Below are 25981 nucleotides of genomic sequence, written 5' to 3'. Positions count from 1 at the left end.
GAGTAATTATTAAATACCCTATCTCTCAAATATTTTTATTGGGACGTAGAATTTAAACCCGAAAACCTTTTTAGTTCCAAGACTTGGTGTAACTATTATTGTGACTAAATATTCGCAAAAAGATTTATAATACAAAAGACGTAAAAGACTTTCGTTAATGTCGGTAACCTAACCTATAAGTTCAAAGCGATGACAGAAATTAAAAAATGTCATTTATATCTTAGTTTACTTAAACGTATTAATAATAGATGGCATGCAATTAAATTATTTTTAAATAAATTTCATATTTAAATCAAAATATATATGTTTGAATATTGATTTAAAATAATTAAAATATAGATAAAAAGAAAATCAAAATGTTTGAAATTTATTAAATTTAAATAGTCTTCCTATTAATATCAGCACTACCAATTTATAAAAAAAAGGAATCTTCCAAACACATGCAGTTTAATTATAACAATTTTATTATTATCTTATCACAAATATACGTAATTAACCATATAATAAATAAACAAATCGAACAAAGAACATTAAACAAATAATCACAAAAAATTTAATGAACCATGAGTAAGAGAAGAAACCAGGGTTTCCAAACACTTTATTATTTAAAATTTTTATATTAAAATTTAAATAATTATTTAATTAATTTTTGCATTCATTAGTTCAAAACGAAAAGAATTTCATTCAAATCTAAAAAAATTTTTAATCACTTTTTTTAAAATTTATAATTATTTTTTAAACTGTTTGGGAATTTCAGTTTTACAACCAAACCAGCCTTTAAAGCGACTTCAACGCATGCGCGATCGTGATCTTGTTCGACATTAAACTGTCAGATGTGCATAAGCAAAAACAATAGTAGTTCATATTAGAGAAACGTCGGGTTCGCTTGAAAAACAACAATCCGAGAATATGTTTGCAATGAAAACTCCAATCCTGTTCCTATTTTTGGGCCTTGCAGCGATATGTATCGCCGACACAGGTTAGTTATTAAAATATGGTTTCCAACCGGAAAAGTCACCTTCTAGAAAAGCAATATGTATACGGGTCACGTGACTCGATGCTTTGTTGAATCGTTTTCATTCCGATAACACTTCGTTATCAATATTTTTATTTGATATCATAGCGTATTGAATTTCTTCGCGTGTTAATGTTAAATTGGAATAGTGATAACGAAAATGAGTGGGATGTGATGATTAAGTAGGATTAAAGTTAAATAACATTGTTTTTTTGTTGTATTTTTCCATTGCTTTGTTCGATTTTTTTGTGTGTTTATAGGAAGCAAATATCTCTTTTTTTATTACTTAACATTAATTTTGTGTTTTCTTGCAAGTTATGTGTTTTGATATTTTTTTAGTAATTAAATTATTATTTGGTTGGTATCGGTTGTTGTCAAACGTCATTTTTCCCTTAAATAGTGATTTTCGACACAATACTTATATAAATAACATTTTAGATATGTCGAGTTTATCTCCGACTTTTTATCATTGCACAAATTTGTTTTTGATATTTTTGTACGGATTTTGTAGATTTGAGTAATACATAATCACGGAAGAATTTTTTTGACATTTCTTTTTTATTGGTCCTTTTTGTTGAATTGATAGATAACTTCATTGTGGATCAAATGTCTTTATGTCCCCGTATTATTGTTAAATTTTGAAATGGTGATTAAATAACATTGAAATTGTTATATAACAAAGATTTTCGAACGATTCTTAGAATCAGACTAAAATAAATGCGTAATATAAAATGATTACATTACGAACAATTACGAAATTAAAATAGGTTATAGGAATGAAATGAAATTAGCAGTTTAACACTTTAAAGATAACATTGACGAAGAATTATAAAAAAAAGGAAATGAAATAATTAAATAAATAAAAATTAAATAAACAAGGTATAAAGTCCGCGAAAATATGTTCTAATATCAGCGGTTTAAGGTTTCTTAAAATAAGCATGACCTAACAAAATGGCATGACCTTGAAAATGACAGCTCAAAAAATCTAATTGTCAAATAAATAAGAAATTTGATTAAGTTATGTTTAATTATTGTGTAAATGAATAAAATTGGAGTTGAAGTGATGATAAAAATGATGTTAGAGATTTACGGAGTAATAGTACCCACTAAAAACAATTATTTATATAGCTAATGTGTTAATCATGGTTTCGGCACAATAATCTGCAAATTTGATATATGTGAATCACATTGATTTGTTTCTAATGAGTCATGACTTATGACAGTATCATAATTCTTGGAGAGATTTTTAAATAATCTAACAAAACAGGAAGAGGAGTTGTTTCTGAAAATACAAGGATGTTCTGGATTTGTATGATGTTTGTGTACATTGAAAATGCTCATTATTGAGTATTTAGAATACCATAAACTTGACGAATACATTGGGATGTAATAACATTCGCTAACAAGCTACGTTGTTGAGAGAGCCTTTGCTTTAGTGCTTTGGATGATTCAGATGTTTATAGTTTGAATTCAATTTAACATTAGAAAATAAAATGTTATTTGGGTTAGCTTTGCATTAGTTATAATGCAGTATGAAGCTACTGTGATGAAAGGATGGAACCACACAAAGGAGAATGGACGACAAAATGCATTGGAATTTATGAGAGATATGAAGTAAATTTAAACAATTTATTGGATTCACTTTTAGTTATGTATTCATAAATACTATATGCAAATAATTCAAGTATTGATTCACCTCCGTCAGTGTTGAATTTAATTCATTTACTAATACAAATCATTTTTAGATGCAGATATTGATGCTGCATTAAGTACCTATAGTATTTTATGACAACCTTGTAATATTTCCTGTGAGGTGTGACCCCTTCATCATATGAAGGTGGTTGAAAGATTTTCCAAAACTTTTTTGATAAAATTGATTTTGTTAAGCATCACAAAAAGTTATAAAACAGGTTACATCACTTTTTGTTATTAAAAACCTAATTATTCGTTTTTTTTTAGTTGAATCAACTGTCAAGATTAACCCAGAGCCACCAGTTACATCAACAACAAATAAACCAACAACTAAAACAACAACAACGTCCACAACTCAATCGACTTCAACCTCTACAACTTCCACAACTACGCCACCTACTACAACAACCCCAACACCATCTCCTAAAACAACATCAACGACGCCTGCTCCAACAACAACCCCAACAACAGCAGCCCCTGTAACAACCCCAACTACAGCAGCCCCTGTAACAACACCTAAACCAGTTCCTTGGGAAGCAGGTACTTGGGAAGTACTAAATGGGGATAACACGACATGTATATTGCTGCATATGAAGGGGGCGATTGATCTTTATTTTACGGATGGTAATCAAACGAATGTAGAGCAGATTCAAATTCCAAGCAAAGCGGCTGCTAATGGAACTTGCTCCAAACTTGAACAAAAAATTGTTTTATCCTGGATGTTTAATGATACGCTAAATGACACCATTGAGATTGTTTTTAAGAAGAACGAAACTGCAAACAAATTCGATTTGGAAACTATTAATATGCATGTGTTTGTTACTGAGAAAAGTATGTTATTGTTCTTCTTTATCAATCGTTTTAATTCAATATTTCTTTTTAGATTCAACGCAATCGTTGACGTTCAGTCGTGAAAGAGAAGAATTTGAAACTCCGGTCGCGATGTCTTATAAATGTGAAAAAATTCAATTGTTAAATTTCACTGATACGGCAACCAATGAAACTGTAGCTTCTTTGATGATTAGTAACGTACAGTTTCAAGCTTTTGCTAATCTTAAAGATCATACATTTGCATCAGGTAATTAAAATTAAATAGTAAAATTAAAAAGTAAAATTTTGATATAATAATGGATTTCAAATATAACTCTGACTGTAAGTCATGGTATAATTTTAATCACAAATACTTTTGGTCTAAACCCATAAGTGTCTAGGATATGGGCCTTAAAACTTAAGAAATTTTTAAATATTTTCGATTATTGTGTGTGTTAGAAAGATAAAATTTGGCCAATAGTGCAATGTTATTATGAGAAATCTTTTGAAAATGTGCAACCACACAGGATCAATGCTATACAGAGTGTTCACAAAGGTTATTTCCTTAAAACATTTTTATTATGACATAAACTCTTAAATTTTCCAACTGATTCTAAAAGCTCATTTCATTTTAAAATTTTTTTCACTATTTTAAATTTTGATTAAAACATTGACACTGACCTGAAGTTTATAATTTTCATAAATTTGTACAATGTTGAACGACTCATTTGTGGTAAATCATGTTGTTTCATTTCAGTCAATACTTTATCAATCGATTCAAGGGTAGAAAGTTCATTTTTATGAAAAAAATCTGGTTTAATTGTCTTATCAAATTCTTGACATTCAGATAGCAATGAATGAGTGTCTTCAAGAACTTTGCTTAGGTGGAATAACTTGTTTCTTCTCCTTATATTCTTTTATAGTGCGATAATAGTAGACTGCGCCACTCCTAAAAATAAAATAACATTATATGTACTTATTGATGGCGGTGTCTTTATTTATCATACTTGTTATTCTTGCGACAATAGCATTGATTCGCATTGTGGGGTTGTCTGCTGAAAGTTTTTTGAACATATTTAATATATTCTGCTTCTCAATCACAATTAAATGTTCCATCTCAAGTTAGGACATCTATCAATGACCATACCTCCACAGGATGCTGTATTGTAGGTGGTTCAGGTATAGAATTTGGTTTTACCTTTCCACAATTAGCTAAAGCTGCTGAAATTTCCAATCTCAACTGCTTCAGTGGCATTAATTAAAAAAAAAATACCAACGTTTTGCCTTGTGAGACGTTTTATAAAGACCCATAAAAGCATTGGCTGTATCCACGCTACCCATGTATTTATTGTATTCATTTACTATGGTAGGACAGGTTATATCTATCTTCGCTTTAGCCTCTTTACAGCACTTGAAGCACTAACGAAATGTCAACTTTAATTTTATTATTATATTGGTAATCTTCATAAAATAACCTTTAAAGTGAGTCCAAACATGACGCATTTATCTCAAAAAAACAAAAGTTCGAACATTTAACTTTTAATTTTGACATATTTGTCAACTTCATAAAAAATCCTTTAAAATGAGTCCAAACTCGACATATTTAACTTTGATATTAATGGAGATACAATCACTTCCGGTTTGAAACGTCAACGTCAATTTTGACATATTTATCATCTTCATTAAAAAACCTTTAAAATGAGTCCAAACATGACGCACTTATCTCAAAAAACAAAAAAGTTAGAATGAAAAACATTAAACCCGAATTTAGCAATAATTTAATTTTTAAATATTAATTTATTAATAAACCTTAGTTTTTGATTTTCTTTATTATATTTTTGTTTTTGTGACAAATATTAAGACATTTTATAAAAATTAAGAATATGTCAAAATGACATTGACATTTCAAACCGGAAGTTGCTTGTATCTCGAGTAATATCGGAATTAAACGTATCATGTTTGGACTCATTTTAAAGGATTTTTGACGACGATTACAAATATGTCAAAATTGACGTTGACATTCTTAACCGGAAGTTGACCATAACTTCATTAATATTGAAGATAAATATGTCGTGTTTGTACTCATTTTAAAGGATTTTTAATATAGATTACAAATATGTCAAAATTGAGGTTGACATTTTAAACCTGAGGTTAGTTATCATATAATAGAGGTTTTATAACTGAAGTTAATCTAGTGTTAGTCACTTTTCCGCACTTTCTTTTTATTTTTAACATGTTTTTTGATCATTTGATCGATTAAATTCTTGAATTTTAACCTGCAAACTTGTAACACCTTGTCCTTAATTTTGTAAATTAGTAACTAATAATCTGATTTTCGACTTTTTTAACAAAAGAAAAAGAAATATTAAGAAACTTGTTTGTAAAATGGACAGGATAAGGGATATTAATCTATTTGTAGAGTCTCTGAAGGTGGCCAAGGGCCGAAACTGGTTAGACTTAATTTCTATATAAAATAAAAACCAGTTTAAAAGTACAAAATCAAACTCTAGATAATTTTCTTTCAACATTTTTACGTGAAACATCATTTTGACTCAAGTATTTGTGATTAAATTTATGCCATGACTTACAGAAACACTCTGTATAATTCTAAAACGACTGACCAAGCGGATTCTGTGCTTGTGATGGCTGCCATCAGTATTCTGTGATAAAAATAGACAGGCACCAAGCAATTTTCAATAGTTTGAGCCTGTCTATTCTGAGAAGTCTTATATTTTTAGAGAGATGAAAACGAAATTCTTATATATTTTTCATTGAACTAATAGTAGAACTAACACTAGACTTAGAAAGTTTTGGGTTTATCCATACATCTATAAAATTATTAATTAATATTTTTTTTATTTTATAGCAAAGGATTGTGAACCATACGAAACTCCAGATATAGTTCCAATTGCAGTTGGATGTGCCTTGATAGCATTGATAGTATTCATTTTAATTGGATATTTGATTGGAAGAAGGAGAAATCAAACCCGCGGTTATTTATCAATGTGAGTTTAAAAAAGAAAGATCGAAAGGAAATTGTTATCGTGATTGTTTATTATTTTTTTTATTTGAGAGAGAGAATGTTTTTGCTTTATTTCTTGCTTTAAAATCAGATTAATTTTTAATAAATATAAATAAATAAAATTAAAAAAAAAATCTCGAATAAGTTGAGAATTAATCTGAATTTTGTTTGTGCAATTATTATTTGGAGCGAGATTTGTGTGATAGTGATGGTTAATATTCGGTATTTCTCGTTTATTTTTTGTATGTTTTAGTCTGCTTTAGAAAGAAATAAATTGGGTGACGTGTAAATGTTAATTTTTTATCAAATTGTGAGATAAATAATTTTGTGTAAATGATTTTTTAGGGTCGAAGAATAAAATTAATACCGAATTTTAACTAAAAACTACAAAAGTTACTCACTAGTCACAAAAAAAAATTAATGCATTTCTTTTAATTAAATAATTTCTCTCAAACAAAGAAAAAATAACAAAAAAAAATTAAAAACAATTCTGTTGTAGTTTTTTACATCCCCATCTTATTCTTTTGTTGTTTAAAGTAGTTTTCTTTTGTCGTTTTTTTTTTGTATTTCCTTTAATTCTTGTCTAATAATTATAAACTACATTTTATAAAGGAGCTTAAAGAGTTAGAAATAAAAACTGCAATAGTTTTGAAAAAAATTATCTATGTGATAAACTTAAATTGAGTTAAATTTGATTTAATTTAACACATGGAGTTAAAAAAAAATTGTAAAAGATCAGTTTAACAAATCTGATCTTTATTAAGGTTAGGAAATTGATCACGTCTTACAGAGCGATCAATTTATGGTACTATATTAATCTAGTAGTGTTTAATTTAGTGGACAATCCAGCCTTCATGTTGTCGTTTTGAAAAATATAAAAACAATTTTCTCTCTTTATCTTTCTTCCTGTTTTCGGGGACAAATTTATAAATGCAGGCTGTGATTGGTATAGTTTAAACTAAAAAAACTGTCTTTTTTTGTTACTGTGTAAAAGAAAATTACTTTGAATAAACATTTCTGAGCCACATTTTATTTTTCTTTTAATTTCAAATTATCCTAATCCCATCCATAAATATTTATTTTCCCAATAAATATCTTATTAAATTAAACACTTTATTTTTTTATTATTTCTTTTTAGGTTTACACAAACAAAAAAAGAAGAAGACTACATACCGATGAAAAATCTTTCTTGCTTTCAATAATTGAACAAAAATTTTTTTAGTAGTTTAAGCTTTTTTGATCGTTTCAAGTTTTATGCAAAAAAAAGTTGACTAGTCTTTGTGAAACCAAGAACTTTGTTAGATGATTTGGATTCGAAATGCAGATCCTAACCGAATATTGTGATAAATTAGAAGTTAACAAGTTACTTCAAACGAGTAACTTAAATATTTTGTAGGATCGTCTCGAGAGACGATGTGTGATTAATTCATTCATTTAATCGAAAATTACGCTCGAATTGAATTTCATTGCATCTCTCTTTCTTAAAGAGAATTACTTAACGTTCGTTTATTATTCAATGTAAGTTGTTTCATTACTTTTAGATTTAAAGATAACCAAGTGAATGTATTGTTTAGTTTATTAAAATAATTATGGATTTATTTGTAAAATCTTTTTTACTTAATTAAAATATTGCACTTTATATAAATCTTATTACTTAACCATACCAATCTAAATATATCTTAAGTATGAAGGCTTTCACAGTAGGTAAGAGAAACTTTCTAGTCTAGGTCTAGTGTTAATTCTAGTTTTAATTGTGATTCAGTGCTAGACGACTAAACCCGAATGTTTCTAGTTCTAGGTCTAGTGTTACTTCTTGTTTTACACTAGAACTTCTCATTCGGGTTCGTCGTGAATCTCTTAAGATGGTTAAATCCAAAGATTTCTAAGTCTAGAGTTAGTTCTAGTGATGGTATTAGTTTTAACACTATTCCTTATTTTTTAACTATTAAAATACTTAATTTAAATATAATTAAAAATGATTAACAGCGTCATCTATCGTATTGCATTAGAAGGAAAAGCCACCTACAATCGGCGTTGCCAACCCTACCGATTTATCGGTAGATCTACCGATATAGATACGACTTAATCTACCGATTTTCAAAATTTATAAATAAAAGTATATACCAACGATATGGCAATGTCGCTCGAGCAACGTTGCCAAATCGGTAGTATATACAGTACGCGTCATAAGTAAACCCCCTGCCTAATTTGAAAACGGTTCAAAATATAATATTGTCAAAATAGATATTGACGCATCTAAGACCAAAAGTGCAAGAGAGCAATATCGTTAACAATAAAATTTGCAACAATTTTTGTTATAAAAGTTTTCTTATAGCAAGCTCCGATTCCCAAGTGTTACCTTTAATAACTTGGAAAAGCAACAAATTCATAAAATTTTCATATTTTCGTATCTATCTCGATATTGACGCATCTAAGAGCAAAAGTGCAAGAGAGCAATATTGTTAACAATAAAATTTGCAACAATTTTTGTTATAAAAGTTTTCTTATAGCAAGCTCCGATTCTCAAGTGTTACCTTTAATAACTTGAAAAGCAACAAATTCATCAAATTTTCATATTTTCGTATCTATCTCGATATTGACGCATCTAAGAGCAAAAGTCCAAGAGAGCAATATCGTTAACATTAAAATTTGCAACAATTTTTGTTATAAAAGTTTTTTTATAGCAAGCTCCGATTCCCAAGTGTTACCTTTAATAACTTGAAAAGCAACAAATTCATCAAATTTTCATATTTTCGTATCTATCTCGATATTGACGCATCTAAGAGCAAAAGTGCAAGAGAGCAATATTGTTAACAATAAAATTTGCAACAATTTTTGTTATAAAAGTTTTCTTATAGCAAGCTCCGATTCCCAAGTGTTACCTTTAATAACTTGGAAAAGCAACAAATTCATAAAATTTTCATATTTTCGTATCTATCTCGATATTGACGCATCTAAGAGCAAAAGTGCAAGAGAGCAATATTGTTAACAATAAAATTTGCAACAATTTTTGTTATAAAAGTTTTCTTATAGCAAGCTCCGATTCTCAAGTGTTACCTTTAATAACTTGAAAAGCAACAAATTCATCAAATTTTCATATTTTCGTATCTATCTCGATATTGACGCATCTAAGAGCAAAAGTGCAAGAGAGCAATATTGTTAACAATAAAATTTGCAACAATTTTTGTTATAAAAGTTTTTTTATAGCAAGCTCCGATTCCCAAGTGTTACCTTTAATAACTTGAAAGAGCAACAAATTAACCGCACGAGAATCGTATAATGTTCTGATGCGGAAGATATGCAACATTCTGTATATGTATATAAATTCATTTATAAACTTTTATCAAACAACATTTTCTGACTTTGTATTTAAACCTACCGATTTTTTACCATTGATTCTACCGACATTTGTTCGGCATAGGTTGGCAACACTGCTTATAAATCACTTTGTAAATTACAATCTGTCAAAAGTGTCAATATTTTGTATTAGAAATATTTTTTCCATTAAATTATTAAATATATATTCTAAAAATGAAGCCAGCACTTGTAGCTGATGAAATGTTCCCCGAAGGAGCTGGGCCATACATGGATTTAGAAGAGGTTGGTTTAAAAAGAAATTATTAACATAACCTCACTTTTATCTTCTCTATTTTGTTGTCTTTTAGGCCGGAGGATCAACAGGTTTATTAATGGATTTAGCAGCTAATGAAAAAGCTGTCCATTCTGATTTCTTCAACGGTAAGATAAATCAAATTAAAATATCAAAAATAATTTGATTTTTATGTAGATTTTGAAGATTTGTACGATGACGAAGATTTAAGTTAAAACGCAAGAATTTGAATATTTTTATAGAATTTTTTTATTAGTTGAATGAGAACATTTTGGTTACAATTATAATTTATTGTTGAAGTGGTTCCAGTACCAAATTTAGTTTTTTTTTTCAAATACAATCACAGTTCCAGTTTCCAAAAGTAATTTTGTTTTTTTAATTGTACTACAAATTTGTTTTCTTTTTCACCTTTTCATTTAAATTCTTAAGTGGCGCAATTTTAATAAAGAAATCCCAAAAGAAGACTAAAATAATTGGAAAATAAAAAGAATTAATGCACTGATATTTTCTTTTTTTTTTGTTTATAAACAGATTATTGTGCATGATTTGGCCTACTTTAATAATAATTAAAAATTGAAAACGCGTTTTCCATCTTCTTACACGCTAGGATTTGTACAATGATTATAATTATGGCTTAGTTTTTTTTTAATAAATCAAAAATGTAAATGAAAAAAAAAATAAAACAATTATGTAAATCTTTTAAAATATACAAACTTAAATATTAACCTTAACTTTATAAAAAGAATCTAAATAAACTAATGAATATATTTACATTTCCTTTTTTAATAAAACATAAATGGAATATTATTTCTCATCCAAACAAAGTAAAAATCGAAAAGAAAAAACAAAACTTTTCTTTTGGTCCTTAAAACAAACAAATTACATCTTTTCTGTTTTTTATATTTTCATATACAAGCACTTATTATCACCTTATTATATAAAATTGGGCAATTTTTTCACATTCCATACTTTTTTGTTTTATTCTTTTTAAATGGTGTACAAAATACTCATCGCTATGTATATCTATATATATATTATGTATATATAACGTTTAGAAAAAGTATATACAATCATAACAAACAGAATCTTCCAATATTTTGAGCAGTGACAATACTTTAAACGTGCGTTAAAACCGAAATAAACGCACGTTTTAAATATCAACACTTTGTTTTTTTTAATTTATTTTATACAACTTAAAGAAATCTTGAAAAAATCAAAATAAAACTGAAAATATATATAAAAAGAAACGAAAAAATGGGATAATAGAAGCTGAAAACCTTTTTCGTTTCCTTATTAACGCTTAGTTATTATTTTTTTAATTGAGTGACTTTTTTGGATCAAATCAAAACAACAATAAAATAACTAGGTATGTTTTTTCTGTACTTCTGGACATGTTAAGTGACAAAAAGTGGACTGATATTTTTGAGGCCATCGTCCATTCTCCATCCGGTTGCTACTAGTTAATATCACTGGACATGTCCGAGTCATCTTCGTCAGAATGATGGGTGCTCGGAGAGAACGCGTCCAAACTAGACGATTGACGTGAATTATCTTCGTCAAGGTGAGCTTCAACAAATTCTTCCGCACTGAATGTTATATTACTCGGACCAGCCGAAAGGTCATCAATGTTTTCAAAATATCCTTTATTTGAAGCTAGTTCTAAAAAAAAAATTATAATTAACAAAAAATTAAAACATTTTACTTAAAATGCAATATACAAAAATATATTTCCATAGAAATCAGGGCAAATTAAGACTTTCCATTACTTCTACTCTCTTATAATGTTGAGAGAATATGAAAATTAGTAGAATTCGCTTCATAAGTTATTAATGAAAAACTTTTCAAACAAAAATTGTAGAAAATTTTACTCTTAACACACTGCTTTCCATTACTTTCGCTCTCTGATACTTCAATGTTGAGAAAATATAAAAATTAGTAGAATTCGCTGTTTCGCAAGTTAAAGTAAAGACAAATCTAAATGTGCTTGCGATGAAAATCTTAAGGAAATAGCTTTCTTGAAAGAAAGGCTAGCAGTTATAAACCCTCGAATGTTTGATATGACTCAGGAGGATTCAACCTATCAAAACAATAAAACTAATAATGTATTACTGAATGCAAATAAGTTAAATTATTTCTTTAAAAACACCCCTCTTGACATAGTTAAGAATTTACCAACTCCTAAACATGACACTGTACGCATCTGTGACATTCTGGTTATGCCTAAATGTAAATTGAGTTTTTGTCACTCAAGTTGAGGTTCGTGATATAATAAACACATTAAAGAGTGGCCCTGCAATGGACTGCTTTGGATTCTCTGTCGGTTTTTCTCCATTAACTAAACTTATAAATTGTTCTCTAATGGAAGGTATATTTCCGGACTTTCTGAAGTGTGTATTGGTAATTCAGGTCTTTAAAAATGGTATTAAAGAAGATATCAAAAATTACTGTCCCATAAACATTTTGCCAGTGTTTTTTAAAGTACAGTGTGTTAATCATATATATACTATCTCCTATATCGCTGACTAAGGCAGCAAAAGAGTGTAAACACTAGAGTGCAGATATATATATATCTGTCTCTGTCGTGCCCCCGTCTACTCAAGAGACATGCGTGAACACGTGGTGAGTACGCTTTTATCTTATTGGACGGTGAATTAAAAATTAATAGCAGCTGATGACCTTGATGTTTATAAATCACCAAATAAATGTTTGACATAAACATAACCTAAAATCTAAATATTTACTTATGTATATTATAGGTTTCATGTGTATAATAACATAATTATTAACATATTTTAGGACTAATCAATTTAAAATGTAATTATTATTTGTTAAGAAAGTGAAGAAAATTTGTTAAAAGATATTTTTGGGGCCTAAAAATTGGTTGAGCAGGTAGAAGGAACGATCTCAGTGTAATAAAAAAGAATTCAAAGCCCTCCTTTTCTTGAAACATTTTTCTTAAAAATTTAATTAATAATTATATCGATATGATGAAAATTTTATGATAGAATATTATGTACATTAAATAGTAAGTACCCTAAGTACATATTTTATATCTTTAATTAATGTAACAACTTCATTAAAGGGCGTGAACTCACAAATTATGTTAAAAATTAATAACTATATTTTGGTACACATTTTTAATAATTACTATGTATATATGTATTAATTTAATTTTAAAGAATATAATGTTTAATGAACAACCTACATAAAGTTGATATTTAAAGCAATATTCAACGTCAATTTCACACAAAAGTACATATATTCTAATTTATTTGATGCATCTATGATAATTTATAATTAAAGTCAATTATCTACAATAATTGCATATCAAAGCTGCATAAAATACGCGCGAAGCACTTCAAACTCTTTAAAATTTACGATTCGCGCAAGCGCCTTCGCGACATGGGGGCACGACAAAGACAAAACATATATCATTCCGTCTTCTTTTGATGGAAACGCTCGCCATTCATTGCTTAGATAGGGAGTCAGCGATATAGGAGATAGTATATATATATATAGTGTTAATTAATTATCGTACCCGACGTCATCATTTCAAGTATGCAACCAATATCACAGTATTGGTATTGCAATATGCGATTTGCGATATTGGTTGCATACTTGCAATGATGACGTCGGGTACAATAATTAATAAACACAGTGTATATGAAATGATTATCTATAATAGGATCACAGATTACCTTTAGGGGCAAAATATGTTATATCTTTTTAAATCACATTGAAAAAACTGAAATAATGAACGATAAAAATCCTTTTAATCCTTTACAAGATATGTTGACAATGTTTTTTGCATTTGGGAGGGGAGTAAAGAATCGCTTCATGAATTTTTGATCTATTTAAACAACATCCAACCTTGATTACGATATTTATAGGACGCCAACAATGATACCCACAACCATATACTACAATTCTGCACATCCAATGAATCAAAAGCTTTCATTCACTTTAGATTTTTAATAAATAAGGCAATAACACATCCTTTATCCAAAGAGAACAAGATAAAAGAGTTTAATCTTCTCGTTTAGTCATCTCGCTAAGGAATTGTTAAAATATCCTTCAGCCGCAACAGCCCAGTTTTTCGTAGGGCTCGGTAAAAGTGCCCTTCGCACTGCCACAGGTCTTCTCACGGGACACTGTAAAGTAAATAAGCACCTTCAAAACATGAAGCTTGCTGACTCTCCTCTCTGTCGAGCCTGTGAACAGGATGACGAGACGGTTAGACACATCTTGTGTGATTGGCCCTCTCTGACCGACCTCAGAATGAGGACCTTTGGGGAGGAATGGCCAACCACAGATGACATCAGGAATGCACCTCTAGGAGCTGTCCTAGCCTTTGGTAAATCCTTAGGCTGGTTGATGTGACCAGAGCGTGTAATGAGAGGATGCACAAGGGGCCCAATGGGGCCTAAGTGTGGCGTGCGGTTTTGCATGCACTCCCCAATCCATACATACATACAACACTGGTATGTTAAAATAGAACAGACAGATCTTTTATATAAAAAACCAGATACAGAGACAAAGATTTACAAACCCATTCCATACAACATTTCTTACAATGCTAGACATATTTTTGATAAGTATAACATCTCACTCTTTCTCATATGGGAGAAACTTACATAACATTTTTTCAAATTATCATGGAAAAATAAAAAAGACATTTTGAAAGACAACGGAATTTTTCGAAATTGGACTATGATGGAAGTTACATTGGTCAGACAGGGCGAAGACTTGAAACCCGAATTCATGAGCATAAAATTAAAAATAACTGAAAAGTTTTCAACCATGGACTGGAAATAGGGCATCTTACATAGATGTAATAGAGATTTATAACTCGATTTTCTTGAAATGCTCGAAATTTATAAACATAAATTTAACAATAAGGACGAATTATTTAACGAACAGTTAGAAATAAAATATAAACCTTTATTTTTGTACTTAAATCATTTAAATCTGTAAATTTTGCGACCAACCTCAATTTTCGACGAGAAGTACTCAACGCTGAATGTTTGTCTTTTAATTATTATATTAAAGTGTTAATGTATAAGATATAAGATTTAGTAAAATTTTAGCCAAGATAGTTTTACCATTAGTCCCTTTTTGATAGTAAGTAAGCAATCATATTAATTGAGTTTTTGTATAATTTTTTCTATGTTATGCGTATAGATTTGGCTGAAGATGGGTATCTAGCCCGAAACTAGTCCCATATACAGGGCGAGTTATTAGTATCCTGGCGGACGATAGTTGCTAAACCGTTTGAGAAAGAAAAAAATGTTTTATACAAAATTCGTTTGACTCGCCATTTTCTATTACGTAAAATTATTTTTACTTATACAGGGTGTTCCATTTAGGCGTAACGGAGAGTATGTAGATTTTGTTAAATGGAACACCCTATATATTTTATCATATTATGAATAGCATTAAATTTGTTTATCTACAACTATCTATTCGTTATACATTTGATTTTTGACGGGTAATGACACGCATTACCCATGACTGACAAAGTGTTGAATAATGAAGCCATTATTCCACAGTTCTGACACGGCCTACTAATCAAAAATTAAAATATTTACAGAAATGACAGCTTTCTTATATTGAGGTTATGTCTGAAATGTCTATTAAGTTTATTTTTTTTTCCTTTTTTTTGATTTTTTTTTCAAAATTAAATAGTTGTAGATAAAGTTCCCACTTTATTGCCCACTCAGATTGCAACTTCATCTTCGTGGATAACAGCCGCCATTATACGCTTGTCGAATAATATACTATTATACAACCGTATATGTTACTAACTCATAGCGTTCATAGTTCCTGAAATATTCAATTGTTTTTCAAAAATGTGTCCATTACAGGATCTTTTTAAAAACGATGTAAAAACGACATTTTTTCCAATTTTGCCTTCAAACTACGTTAGATAATAGTCAAAGCCAGTAGATAAATGATAGTATCCAAAGATATTAGATACGCTATACAGCGTGTTCATAAAGCTTTGATGTTTTTCAAATGGATTTTTCATAAGTTTTTAAATGGAACAACCTGTATATTGTGTGCTGGTTAAATTGCCCATCGAGTTACCTTTAATTAATGATAAGTATGTCATATATCTAACTTTAGTAGTTTTTCTAATATTTATAATTTAAAGAATAATGTGTAATAAAATATGCGTTATTGTACTTAATATTATATTCTGTCTATTTTGATCAATGTTTTTGTTCTTCCTTATTATTTGATTAATATTTTATAATGTAAAATAATTTTGGTACTTTATGAGATTTAAAAAGATTTAATTAATAAAATATGCAATTGTTCTGCCATATAATTTACGACTTTAGAGAAAATGTATGTTAAGAGATACCTCAAGATCTTTTATACAGCTCATTAATGCTTGCAGAAGAGAAAATGGGCGGCATTTTGAACAACTTTTAAATATTAATTAAATTAATACCTACTTGTTTAGTAATTGTTTATAGTTTGTTGCTGCATTTCCTTCAAATAATTTTGTAATTAAAAATGAATTTATTGTTCTGCCATTTAATTGTATTTTAATATAATATACTGATTTACAAATAACAGATAAACAAAAAAAAGAACAGAATATATTACATTCTGTCACTTTTTTAAGTACAATAATGACATTTTATCACACATTTTTGTTTAATTCTAAATATCAAGAAAACTATTAAAGTTAGACATATGACATACTTATCATTAATTAAAGGGAACTTGATGAGCAATTCAACTAGCATACAATATACAGGGTGTTCCATTTAAAAAACTTAAGAAAAAGCCATTTGAAAAACATCAAAAGTAACGGAGATTTTTAAACACCCTGTATGGTGTATCATCTATCTACTGGATTTGACTATTGTCTGACGTAGATTCAAGACAAAATCAGAAAAAATACCGTTTTTATATCATTTTTAAAAAGATCCTGTAATGGGCACATATATTATTATTAATTAAATATCTCAGGAACTATAAACGCTGGGAAATAGTAACATATACGGTTGTAAAAACAGATTTAGTTGTATTCATAATATGATAAAATATACAGGCTGTTCCATTTAAATAAATTGACGTACGTTACGATTAAATGGAACATCCTGTATAAGTGAAAATAATTTTACATTATATTTGTATAAAATATTTTTTTGTTTTTCAAACAATTTAGTAACTATCGACCTTTGGGATACTAATAACTCACCCTGTATATTAATAAATAGCAAGGAAGAAGTTTTTGTAAATGAATTAACTTACGACTTATGTAATCTCTTAAAGCTTTTGGTACCAAAGATTTTAAATATTCCAAATCCTCTTCGGAACATTCGCCTTTATCTAAACCACGAAGTAAACCGATTTCTTTTAATACCTCACAATCGTCGTTCACTTCAAACCGATCGTTAAATTGAAACATGTATTCGGTTCTAAAAAGAAAATAAAATCAACTTCTTATTAATGTTCATAAATAAAACATACTTATCTGGCGAAATACTACAATCAATTACAGTCTTCTTATCTGTATTTAAAACAATAAAAGGCAATTGAATGTAAGAGTTTGGGGCGGGATTCCCATGTTGCTCTTCCAAAGTCTTATTCCTCTGTACCAAGTTTTTAAATGAAACTTGATTCAATAAAAGTTCCCTCAACTGTTCCCTTTTCTGTTTAATTCGTTGAATTCGTTTCTCTTTTTCGCGTTCGAGTTGCATGCATTCCTGTACTGAATTCGAAGGCAATCCGATCCATCTTATTTCCTTTTTTTCTTTCGAGATAATATTCATCGCCATTAGTACGTTCAGCGCGTCGTAAACTCTTCGTCTGATATTTTTTTGGTCATATTGTTCGGCTAACGCACTTATATCGGAAGTCGTAAACTCCGCGACAAGTTCATCGGCAACCTCGTTATACGACGTGGTACCTTTGTTACGAACTTTCTCGCAAACTTTCATCGAAAAATGTCTTAAACCTTTCCCCACTTTTTCGGTTTTTCGTCGTTTATCCGATAATATTTTTAAGTCGAACGATTCAACGCGTTTCCTCGTTATACAATGATCCAAAATCGGTGGTGAATTATGTTTTGTGGTTTGTTGTACAGGTGTTTGCGGTTGTTGCTGTTGTTTGGTGTTTGCTATTGGGATAGCTTGTAATTGTATAGGCATTGTTGATGTATTTACTTTGAATTGTTGCTAAATAAAAAAGAAAATTTTGATCGTTTATTTTCTTTTTGAAAACGAGTTGAGGGAATACTTACTAATTGTTGAGGTGTTAATCGTATCGTTCTTACTTGGCCATCTGTTGCTTTTGGAAAATTGACTGGTTTTAATAATTTTGTTGAATTAATTGTTTTTACTATAGACTGTCCAGAAGATGTAAACACCTAAGTAAATATTAAAAATTAAAAGGGAATAAAAATGTATAAAATCGTTGAAAATAAAAAAATAGGTAAAACGATAACCTTATCTATTATTTTTTTTTATTTTTAATCGATAAGCTGAATTTTTTCACATTTTCAACATATTTTTTCTGAATCCACAAATTCCATTACAAAATAACCTCTTTATAAACGACTTTTTTTTCTTATAACGTACACTTGAAGGTCATTGGTGTGTGTGTTAGTTACTCTCCAATGAGGGTACATTAAATTCACAACCAACTGGTGTTTGAACGCTTTCAGCGATAGCTTTGTTGAATGTAAATGTATGCGCAGCGTTCGAAACGTGTTTAAAAAGAATTAAAAAAAATTTTTGTTGAGTTAATTTGTTGGACGTGTTAACAAAGTAAATATGTTTAAATTTGTTTATTTTAAATAATACATAAAATAGAATTATTAAGAATAACTCCAGATTGTTTAAAAATCGATTTAAACCGACTTTCTTGCACTAGCAATGTTAAAACTAACAAACAGTTTTGCCTATTGATAGAAAACTGGGTAATTTACAAGAATATTAACGAGGCGCAACATCAATACCATAATAATTGAAAAGCTGAACAGTTTTTAAAAATATATAATTTAGTTAAGTAAATATCGAGGAGGAACATCGATACTATATAGTATTGGAATACATCCGTCGACAATCAAGTGGTGTATAGCCATGTTGAAAAGTCGGCAGATCACAGCCAGTCTGGGAGGCGAGTCGCTGACTATAAAGGCGCTAAGAGGATGTCCCCAAGGGGGAGTGCTATCACCTCTATTATAGTGCCTGGTAGTTGATGACTTGATGAACACCGTAACTAAAAACGGATTTAAGATACAAGGGTATGCTGATGACCTGGTAATCACAATCCGAGGTAAATATGATTCAATCATAACTCAACTAATGCAGAAAGCCCTACTACTCACCAGTACTTGGTGCAGAAGCAATGGGCTCAGCATCAATCCCAATAAAATCGAAATAGTCCCTTTCACTCGGAGAAGGAAGCTACAAATAAAAGTACCCTCCATTGAAAGCAGAACTATTAACGAATGGCTCATTGGACCTACGTAGCAATAATCAGACCCATGGTCGCCTACGCCTCATTGGTTTGGTGGCCAAAAACAAAACATAAGACAGCTCAACAACAGCTGGCACAAATCCAGCGGTTAGCATGTCTTAACATAACGGGTGCAATGAGATCCTGTCCGACGGCTGCTTTGGAAGCCCTACTCGGTCTCACACCGCTCCACATATATATACAAAAGGAGGCAGCCTTAAGTGCCTTATCACTGAAAACAGTTTCTTCACTCAAGTTGATGCAGGGTAATCTCAGAGGACACCTCGAGATCCTTAAAGACCCATGTCTAAATCACCTGATTGAAATTAAAACGGACCTTATACCGACGGAATACAATTTCAACCAACCGTATAAGGTCATATTTAGTAGCAGGGATGATTGGGCGAAAGGAGGGCCTCAACTAAAAAGAGGAGCCCTAGCCTGGTACACCGATGCTTCAAAGACAGTAAGATCTGGAGTAGGCATGGGCATCAGTGGACCAAATAGCCACATCAAATTGCCCCTCAGCTCGGACTTAACAATTTTCCAAGCAGAAGTTCTTGCTATAAACTTCTGCACCGCTTTGAACCTACAGAAGGGACAAAAAGGTGCATCCATAAACATTTTCACAGACAGTCGGGCCGCCTTAAAGGCAATTCAGGCCTACACGTGTGGCTCCGCACTGATCAGAAAGTGCACCAACAACCTGAGAGAACTCGCTAGGGGCAATGACGTTACCCTATGGTGGGTTCCAGGTCACAGCAACATTGAGGGCAATGAGAAGGCCGACAAGCTGGCCAAAGAGGCAGCAAACACGCCCTTCATTGGACCCCAACCTGGATGTGGACCACAAAAAAGCCACCTAAAACAAATAATCAACAACTGGGAGGCTTCAAAGATAGCCTTACGCTGGAAAGAACTTCCAGGTCACAGACAAGCGAAGAGTATGATAACTCCGTCGCAAAACAAAACCAAAGAGGTTTTATGCCTCAGCAAAGGGGATCTAAGAACGCTCTCAGGCTACCTAACCGGCCATGTGCCCCTAAAATACCACCTCTTCCACATTGGACAAGCTGAGGATCAAACTTGTCGACTATGCAACGACGAGTCAGAAACTGCTGAACATATACTGTGCAATTGCGTCGCCAGAGGACGTCTAAGGCACAACGTCTTCGGTAAAACTCCCCTGTTACCTACCGACATAAAGGTTCAAGACCTCAGGACAATACTAAGGTTCATTAAGGACCTACATTTGCCCTAAACCTTTGGAGGGCTAAAGTTACAATAGATCTTATAGGTCGCGGTAACGAGAGGGGCCGCCCTCCTCAGCCCAGCAGCAATAATAATTATAATAGTATCGGAAAAAAGTAGAGCAACTTTTAATTTTTGTAAATTAAATTTTTAATTAATGCTTTTCCTTAGGGTTTACATTACTATGATAGTGTATATTATATAGAATTTATGTAGTGAAGATTTCACAAAGCGAGCCTTATTTTATTAGAAATAAAATAAAATTATAAAACTTGGGTTGGAAAGAAGTAAAACAACTTTGCTAAGAAATACGAGTTTTTGATAAGATACATTCGATAAGACCAGTCTTAAACATGCCTCGTGGTGTAGCTGTTTGTAGAACTGTGAAAGAAATGGTTATTAATGATTTTAAAAACCATGTTAAACAATGTGATATCGCTCGCAAATTCTCTTTACACAAATGTGTAGTACAGCGAATTATTAAACAATATAGTGAGATGGAACTTATAGACTTCAAGAAAAAGTCTGGACGTCTCAGAAAAACCAATGGATGCCTTGATAGAATAATTGTAAGAATAGCTAAAAAATATAAATTTTATTCTTCAGCCAAAATTAAGGCTGAGGAGTTGCAAGAAACACACAATTTGGAGGTATCAACACGTACAATACGCAATAAATTAATTGAAAATAAACTATTTGCCCGAAGATCAGCGAAAAACCCACTTCTACCAAAAAAATAAATAAAGCCGCAAGACTACTATTTGCACGCACCCATCAAGAGTGATGAATCCTAGTTTAACTTATTTAAAAGTGATGGAGTGCAATATGTGAGGCGTCCAATAGGAAAAAGGCTGACTTCTAAGTACATGCAGCAAACATTAAAACGTGGAGATGGTTTGGGGAGGTTTCTCTGGTTTTGGTGTAGGCCCTATACACCGTATTATGGAAATAATGACAGATTTATGTACCGTGATATATTAAGAAATGTTATGGAACCTTATGCCGACGAAAATCTGCCTATCTCTTATAAATTTCTACAGGACATCGATCCGAAACGCACATCTAAAGTCGTAAAGGAATGGTTTGAACAAAACAAAATAAATTTGATGACTTGGCCATCACAATCACCAGACTTAAATCCTATAGAAAACCTATGGAAAATAGTTGACGATAAAATTCGAAATAAAATTTACAAAAATGGTGAAAACCATTGACAATTTAATACACTCAATGTCACGAAGGTATCACGATGACATTAATAATAAAGAAGATTGTATTAAGTACTAAAAAATCTTTGCTTTTTATTCAATTGAACTGTTATTTACCTACAAATTGTTAAGTTGTTCTACTTTTTTCCAACTCAACTTTTGCAATTCTTTATAATTTCTATAAAAATAAAGCTAACTTTGTCAAATTTCGGCTACACAATTACTACATGATACATATTGCCACAGTAATGTAAAGCCTTACGAAAAACAAATTTAAAATTTAACATAAAAAAATTAAGTTGCTCTACTTTTTTCCAATACTGTATATTGATGAAAAGGTTGAATGGAAACTTGTACAATAAAATATATGGAAGACTTATTATGAATTAGCTAAGCCGAGGTTGTATCGGTGTTAAACCATAATGGTGAAAAGCTAAAGTTGTCAAGGATGTGTTATTTAATTAAGTTTTCAATGCCAAAATAAAATCTTTTAGGCTCAAAACATGACAAAAATTCGTTTGGGGAACCCATATCGATATAGATAATTGTCAGAAGTTAAAGAGATAATTAAAACTTTTCTATCCCCTTTCCAGATTTGCTAGCTTCTTGGTGTTATCTTCCCACCTAATTCGATTTTTCTCTTCTTCTGGTCTCAGTAGCAAAATCGACGTCCCCTACAATGCGTCCAACCTGCCAGAACAGCGAAGTCAACTATATCGAATAGGTCTAAAGTCTGTTCTATTATTGAGATGATCACGCATAAAGTTGGCAACGTTCGACATTAGAACGTTGCCAACTTAAGGTCTCTGCCCACTACACCGTTCCACACTAGGATCGTCATAGGAACGTGTAAAGCCGGATTTATATTTGTCTGACGTGTCGTGTTCTGACGCGTCAGAACGGTTGAATACATTTACTATGATGAGATTTATATTTGTGTGTCGCAATGTGTTATGGTGCCTTGTGTTGTGTCGCATCAGCAGCGATCCCGATGTCCGTCAAAGCAGTGGAGTGGGACAGACAAGTGGTCACGCCAATTGTAAGTCTCGTCAATCAACGATTCAGACATAGCCTAGGGATGGTGCAGAATCTCGAATCTTTAGTTCCAGAACTTCGTAATTTCCAGTCTTCACCCAGCACTTTCTGAATAAGTTACCCTCCATACCTATTCAATTCCAGATTATGCTATTAATCATCAAAAATAGCAGCTTATAGAAATCATCCACTACAGCATTATCATAACACACCACAAGAATTAATGGCCACCATGAAAGATTTCATTAAAATCAAGTTGAGTAGGCTGTTCAAGCAATCATTTCGCTAAATATTAAATTAAAAATTCTTTGGTAAAGCTCAATTTTTGTTTTTATGCCGTCCTTTATCCACGTTAACTTTTTTCTCCAATCGGGAATAATTTTGCGTCACTTTGCAATTTGTGTCCATTGAGTCTTACTACTCCTACTGCCTTTTTGTTGATTGTATCAGTACCAACTTGGCGTAGTTAGTGCTTCTCCAAGTGTTTCCCAAATACTGTGAGCGTTATTATAAAATAACAAGTCGATTTTCAATTTTTATTAACCTCACGTTAATTCACAATATGCCCATATTTCGAGTATTCACTTCTAACATAATACTATGTAATTTACGATTAGATGGAAGTATTATTTAAATACTTACCACTTTACTGTATTATTTCCACGAAAGTAGAGTCAACGCCAATAATTTTGCAGGAGTTTGAGACGGATCAAGAATTAACTAGATATTTTAAAGTACTTGTCAATAGAAATCTCTTCAAAGATAAGTATTAATTCATTTTTATATGTCAACCTTATCTTGGGCCACTTCTAAGATGACAAATTTCAATCACCCTACACACATAGTGGATGTACTTCTTCTATAGGAGATATTCTCACCCTTATCGATATTTCAAAACGAATTTAATTATCCCAAATAGGTGGCAGTCCAAATTGATCCAACTATGATAACTTAACACATGTTGGTGCAAGTTTTTGACTCAAAATAGGTGTTGAGAGTTTCTTTCAACATAGAAGGCGTTTCTGAGAGAAGCCATACTGTACAAATAGAAAGGAAATGTACTTTTCTATGAAAATTAACAGTGGATGACTATTTCTATAGTTGGTAATGCTGGAAATGAAGTATATTAAGAAGTAAGTGTATTGAATTTATCCCCCCACACACAGACCTATCATATAAATTTTATATGATGTAATGGACCTCAAGGCTGTATAGTTCATAGTCCTTAAGTAAAAGTAACCAAAAGAAAGCACAAGATGACATTGCATAACAACATTCCAACAAATGAGATCATTATAGTATTGATGTAGCACCTTCCAAACATGATTCACAATTTACTTGATAAATAAAACATCTTCTACATTTATGTAAAGTGTTGGGAGCCAACAGATTCTATAATTTGGCTTTAAATCATCATATTTAAGCAATTTGTAAAGAATCAATTCATTGACGCCAATTATCAATATGTAAAAATTCTAAATTCAATATAAAAAATAAAAATCGAATAAGTTTTAAGTGATTTTCAGCTTCTGAAATGAAAATTTGTATAAATTTAATAAGTATTCATAAATAATAACTTTCAATTGGACAAACTTAGTTGGTTTAGTTTCTACAGGTGGATAAATGTGTTGACATTGGATGTCCTTGTATAGGGTTATGTAAAATTAATATAAATTTAAATTAATTCAAAAGTAACAATCACTTTTTCTGTGATAAAAATAATTTGGTATAATTGGTTTTGATTACTTAAGAAGTTTAATAATAAATAAACGTTAATTTCAATCTTTATTAATAATTAACAATGTTTATATAAAAAAAGATAAAGGTGATGATGTTACCTATTTTTATTATTTCTCTTTTAATGTAAATACTAACCTGTGGGGAGTCTTGTTCAGAGACAGCCTTAATAATTTTGATAGGTTGCCCTGATGTCATCATACTTATGGGTTTGCCCGTGGAATGGATGAGTTTAATCATCTGACCTGAAACTATAGTTAGCAAAAAGAAAAGACCGACAAAAAATACTATTTTAAATTTAAAAAAATGCGATTTCAATCTGAATTTGAAGAGGTTGGTTATAATTTTTTTCTAACCTTCTTTAATGACAATTTGTTATTTTTCCCTTTTATCGCCAACTTAAAATATGATAAAACCCCATAAAAAAAAAAATAAATTACAAACGATATAAATACCACCCGCGAATGAAAAGCATAAGGCCGAAATGAAATGGGATTTTTATTTAACTTACCGTTCGAATCCTGTATCACCCAGTTCGTTGTATTATTTTGCTGGGTCATCTTCAATGATTACTCAATTCGTTTCAATTAAATTTAACGTATAAATCGCGCTTTTTTTATGTAAATAACCGAAAATAACGACCACCGCGATCACAGACTATGCACCACTCCGATCAAAATGGCGCCCGAACCGTACAACATTTTGTCGCGCAAATACGCCCCGATAACCTTAACCGAATTCGTATCGTACAACTTGATGATTTACGTTCAACCTTAAACTTGACGATTTTGATTTAATATTTTTTTACGGCTCTCAAAACACCGGAAGATCACCAGTTAAAAAAGAGGTGTCGTTTCGTCAAGAACACATCTGAGTACCGCTTTGGCGGCGGCACACAATCGTTCTGATTGGTCGTTTATATTCACGTGGGTTTGTTAGTTCGCGATTTCAACACCGCTGCGCCATCACTTAAAATCTTCCCGCCATTCCATGATTGTTTATCACACAATTTAGGATACGTTCATTTATTAAATTTAAATTAATCACTCACATTTATTAAATACACTAAAAGCAAAACTAAAACAAACAAATTTTATCAATATAACACAAACTTTATAAAT

At 30.8% G+C, this 25981-nt stretch overlaps 3 protein-coding genes across 4 annotated transcripts; 2 read left to right on the top strand and 1 right to left on the bottom strand.

Annotated features, from left to right (window-relative positions):
• The first annotated feature begins 784 nt into the window (after window positions 1-784).
• Window positions 785-7752, top strand: LOC111424717 (lysosome-associated membrane glycoprotein 2-like). Its single transcript, XM_023058355.2, has 5 exons — window positions 785-979; window positions 2975-3538; window positions 3591-3785; window positions 6384-6522; window positions 7678-7752. The coding sequence occupies exons 1-5, from the start codon at window positions 910-912 to the stop codon at window positions 7739-7741; spliced, it is 1032 nt and encodes a 343-aa protein (XP_022914123.2). The 5' UTR covers window positions 785-909; the 3' UTR covers window positions 7742-7752.
• Window positions 7753-9984: 2232 nt separating this feature from the next.
• Window positions 9985-10514, top strand: LOC111424735 (COP9 signalosome complex subunit 9). Its single transcript, XM_023058389.2, has 3 exons — window positions 9985-10139; window positions 10205-10277; window positions 10327-10514. Exons 1-3 carry the CDS (start codon window positions 10071-10073, stop codon window positions 10362-10364), a joined length of 180 nt encoding a protein of 59 aa, XP_022914157.1. The 5' UTR covers window positions 9985-10070; the 3' UTR covers window positions 10365-10514.
• Window positions 10515-11228: 714 nt separating this feature from the next.
• On the bottom strand, window positions 11229-25766 carry LOC111424734 (transcription factor Dp). 2 transcript variants are annotated; one of them, XM_023058387.2, is made up of 6 exons: window positions 25372-25766; window positions 24999-25111; window positions 18410-18535; window positions 17638-18344; window positions 17419-17585; window positions 11229-11808 (listed from the first exon to the last, which is right to left on the bottom strand). In XM_023058387.2, exons 1-6 carry the CDS (start codon window positions 25418-25420, stop codon window positions 11606-11608), a joined length of 1365 nt encoding a protein of 454 aa, XP_022914155.1. In that variant the 5' UTR covers window positions 25421-25766; the 3' UTR covers window positions 11229-11605. The 2 variants fall into 2 exon arrangements, with proteins under 2 accessions (XP_022914155.1, XP_022914156.1); XM_023058388.2 differs by having other exon boundaries at window positions 24999-25105.
• Window positions 25767-25981: the final 215 nt, after the last annotated feature.

This window comes from Onthophagus taurus, chromosome 6, assembly GCF_036711975.1.
Source record: "Onthophagus taurus isolate NC chromosome 6, IU_Otau_3.0, whole genome shotgun sequence".
Classification (NCBI taxonomy): Eukaryota; Metazoa; Arthropoda; class Insecta; order Coleoptera; family Scarabaeidae; genus Onthophagus; species Onthophagus taurus.
The sequence above is the reverse complement of the archived record's forward strand: the minus strand, read 5'-3'. Positions and strand labels throughout refer to the sequence as shown.

What these genes read in the sequence shown, in the direction of transcription:
- LOC111424717 (XM_023058355.2), top strand. Translation starts at nt 910, where the DNA reads ATGTTTGCAATGAAAACTCCAATCCTGTTCCTATTTTTGGGCCTTGCA. An exon ending in GATATGTATCGCCGACACAG is followed by an intron (nt 980 to 2,974) that starts GTTAGTTATTAA and finishes GTTTTTTTTTAG; the next exon opens with TTGAATCAACTGTCAAGATT. An exon ending in ACCCGCGGTTATTTATCAAT is followed by an intron (nt 6,523 to 7,677) that starts GTGAGTTTAAAA and finishes ATTTCTTTTTAG; the next exon opens with GTTTACACAAACAAAAAAAG.
- LOC111424735 (XM_023058389.2), top strand. Translation starts at nt 10,071, where the DNA reads ATGAAGCCAGCACTTGTAGCTGATGAAATGTTCCCCGAAGGAGCTGGG. An exon ending in CATACATGGATTTAGAAGAG is followed by an intron (nt 10,140 to 10,204) that starts GTTGGTTTAAAA and finishes GTTGTCTTTTAG; the next exon opens with GCCGGAGGATCAACAGGTTT. An exon ending in CCATTCTGATTTCTTCAACG is followed by an intron (nt 10,278 to 10,326) that starts GTAAGATAAATC and finishes ATTTTTATGTAG; the next exon opens with ATTTTGAAGATTTGTACGAT.
- LOC111424734 (XM_023058387.2), bottom strand. Translation starts at nt 25,420, where the DNA reads ATGACCCAGCAAAATAATACAACGAACTGGGTGATACAGGATTCGAAC. An exon ending in CTGAACAAGACTCCCCACAG is followed by an intron (nt 18,536 to 24,998) that starts GTTAGTATTTAC and finishes ATATTTACTTAG; the next exon opens with GTGTTTACATCTTCTGGACA. An exon ending in TGTAGTATTTCGCCAGATAA is followed by an intron (nt 17,586 to 17,637) that starts GTATGTTTTATT and finishes TTTTCTTTTTAG; the next exon opens with AACCGAATACATGTTTCAAT.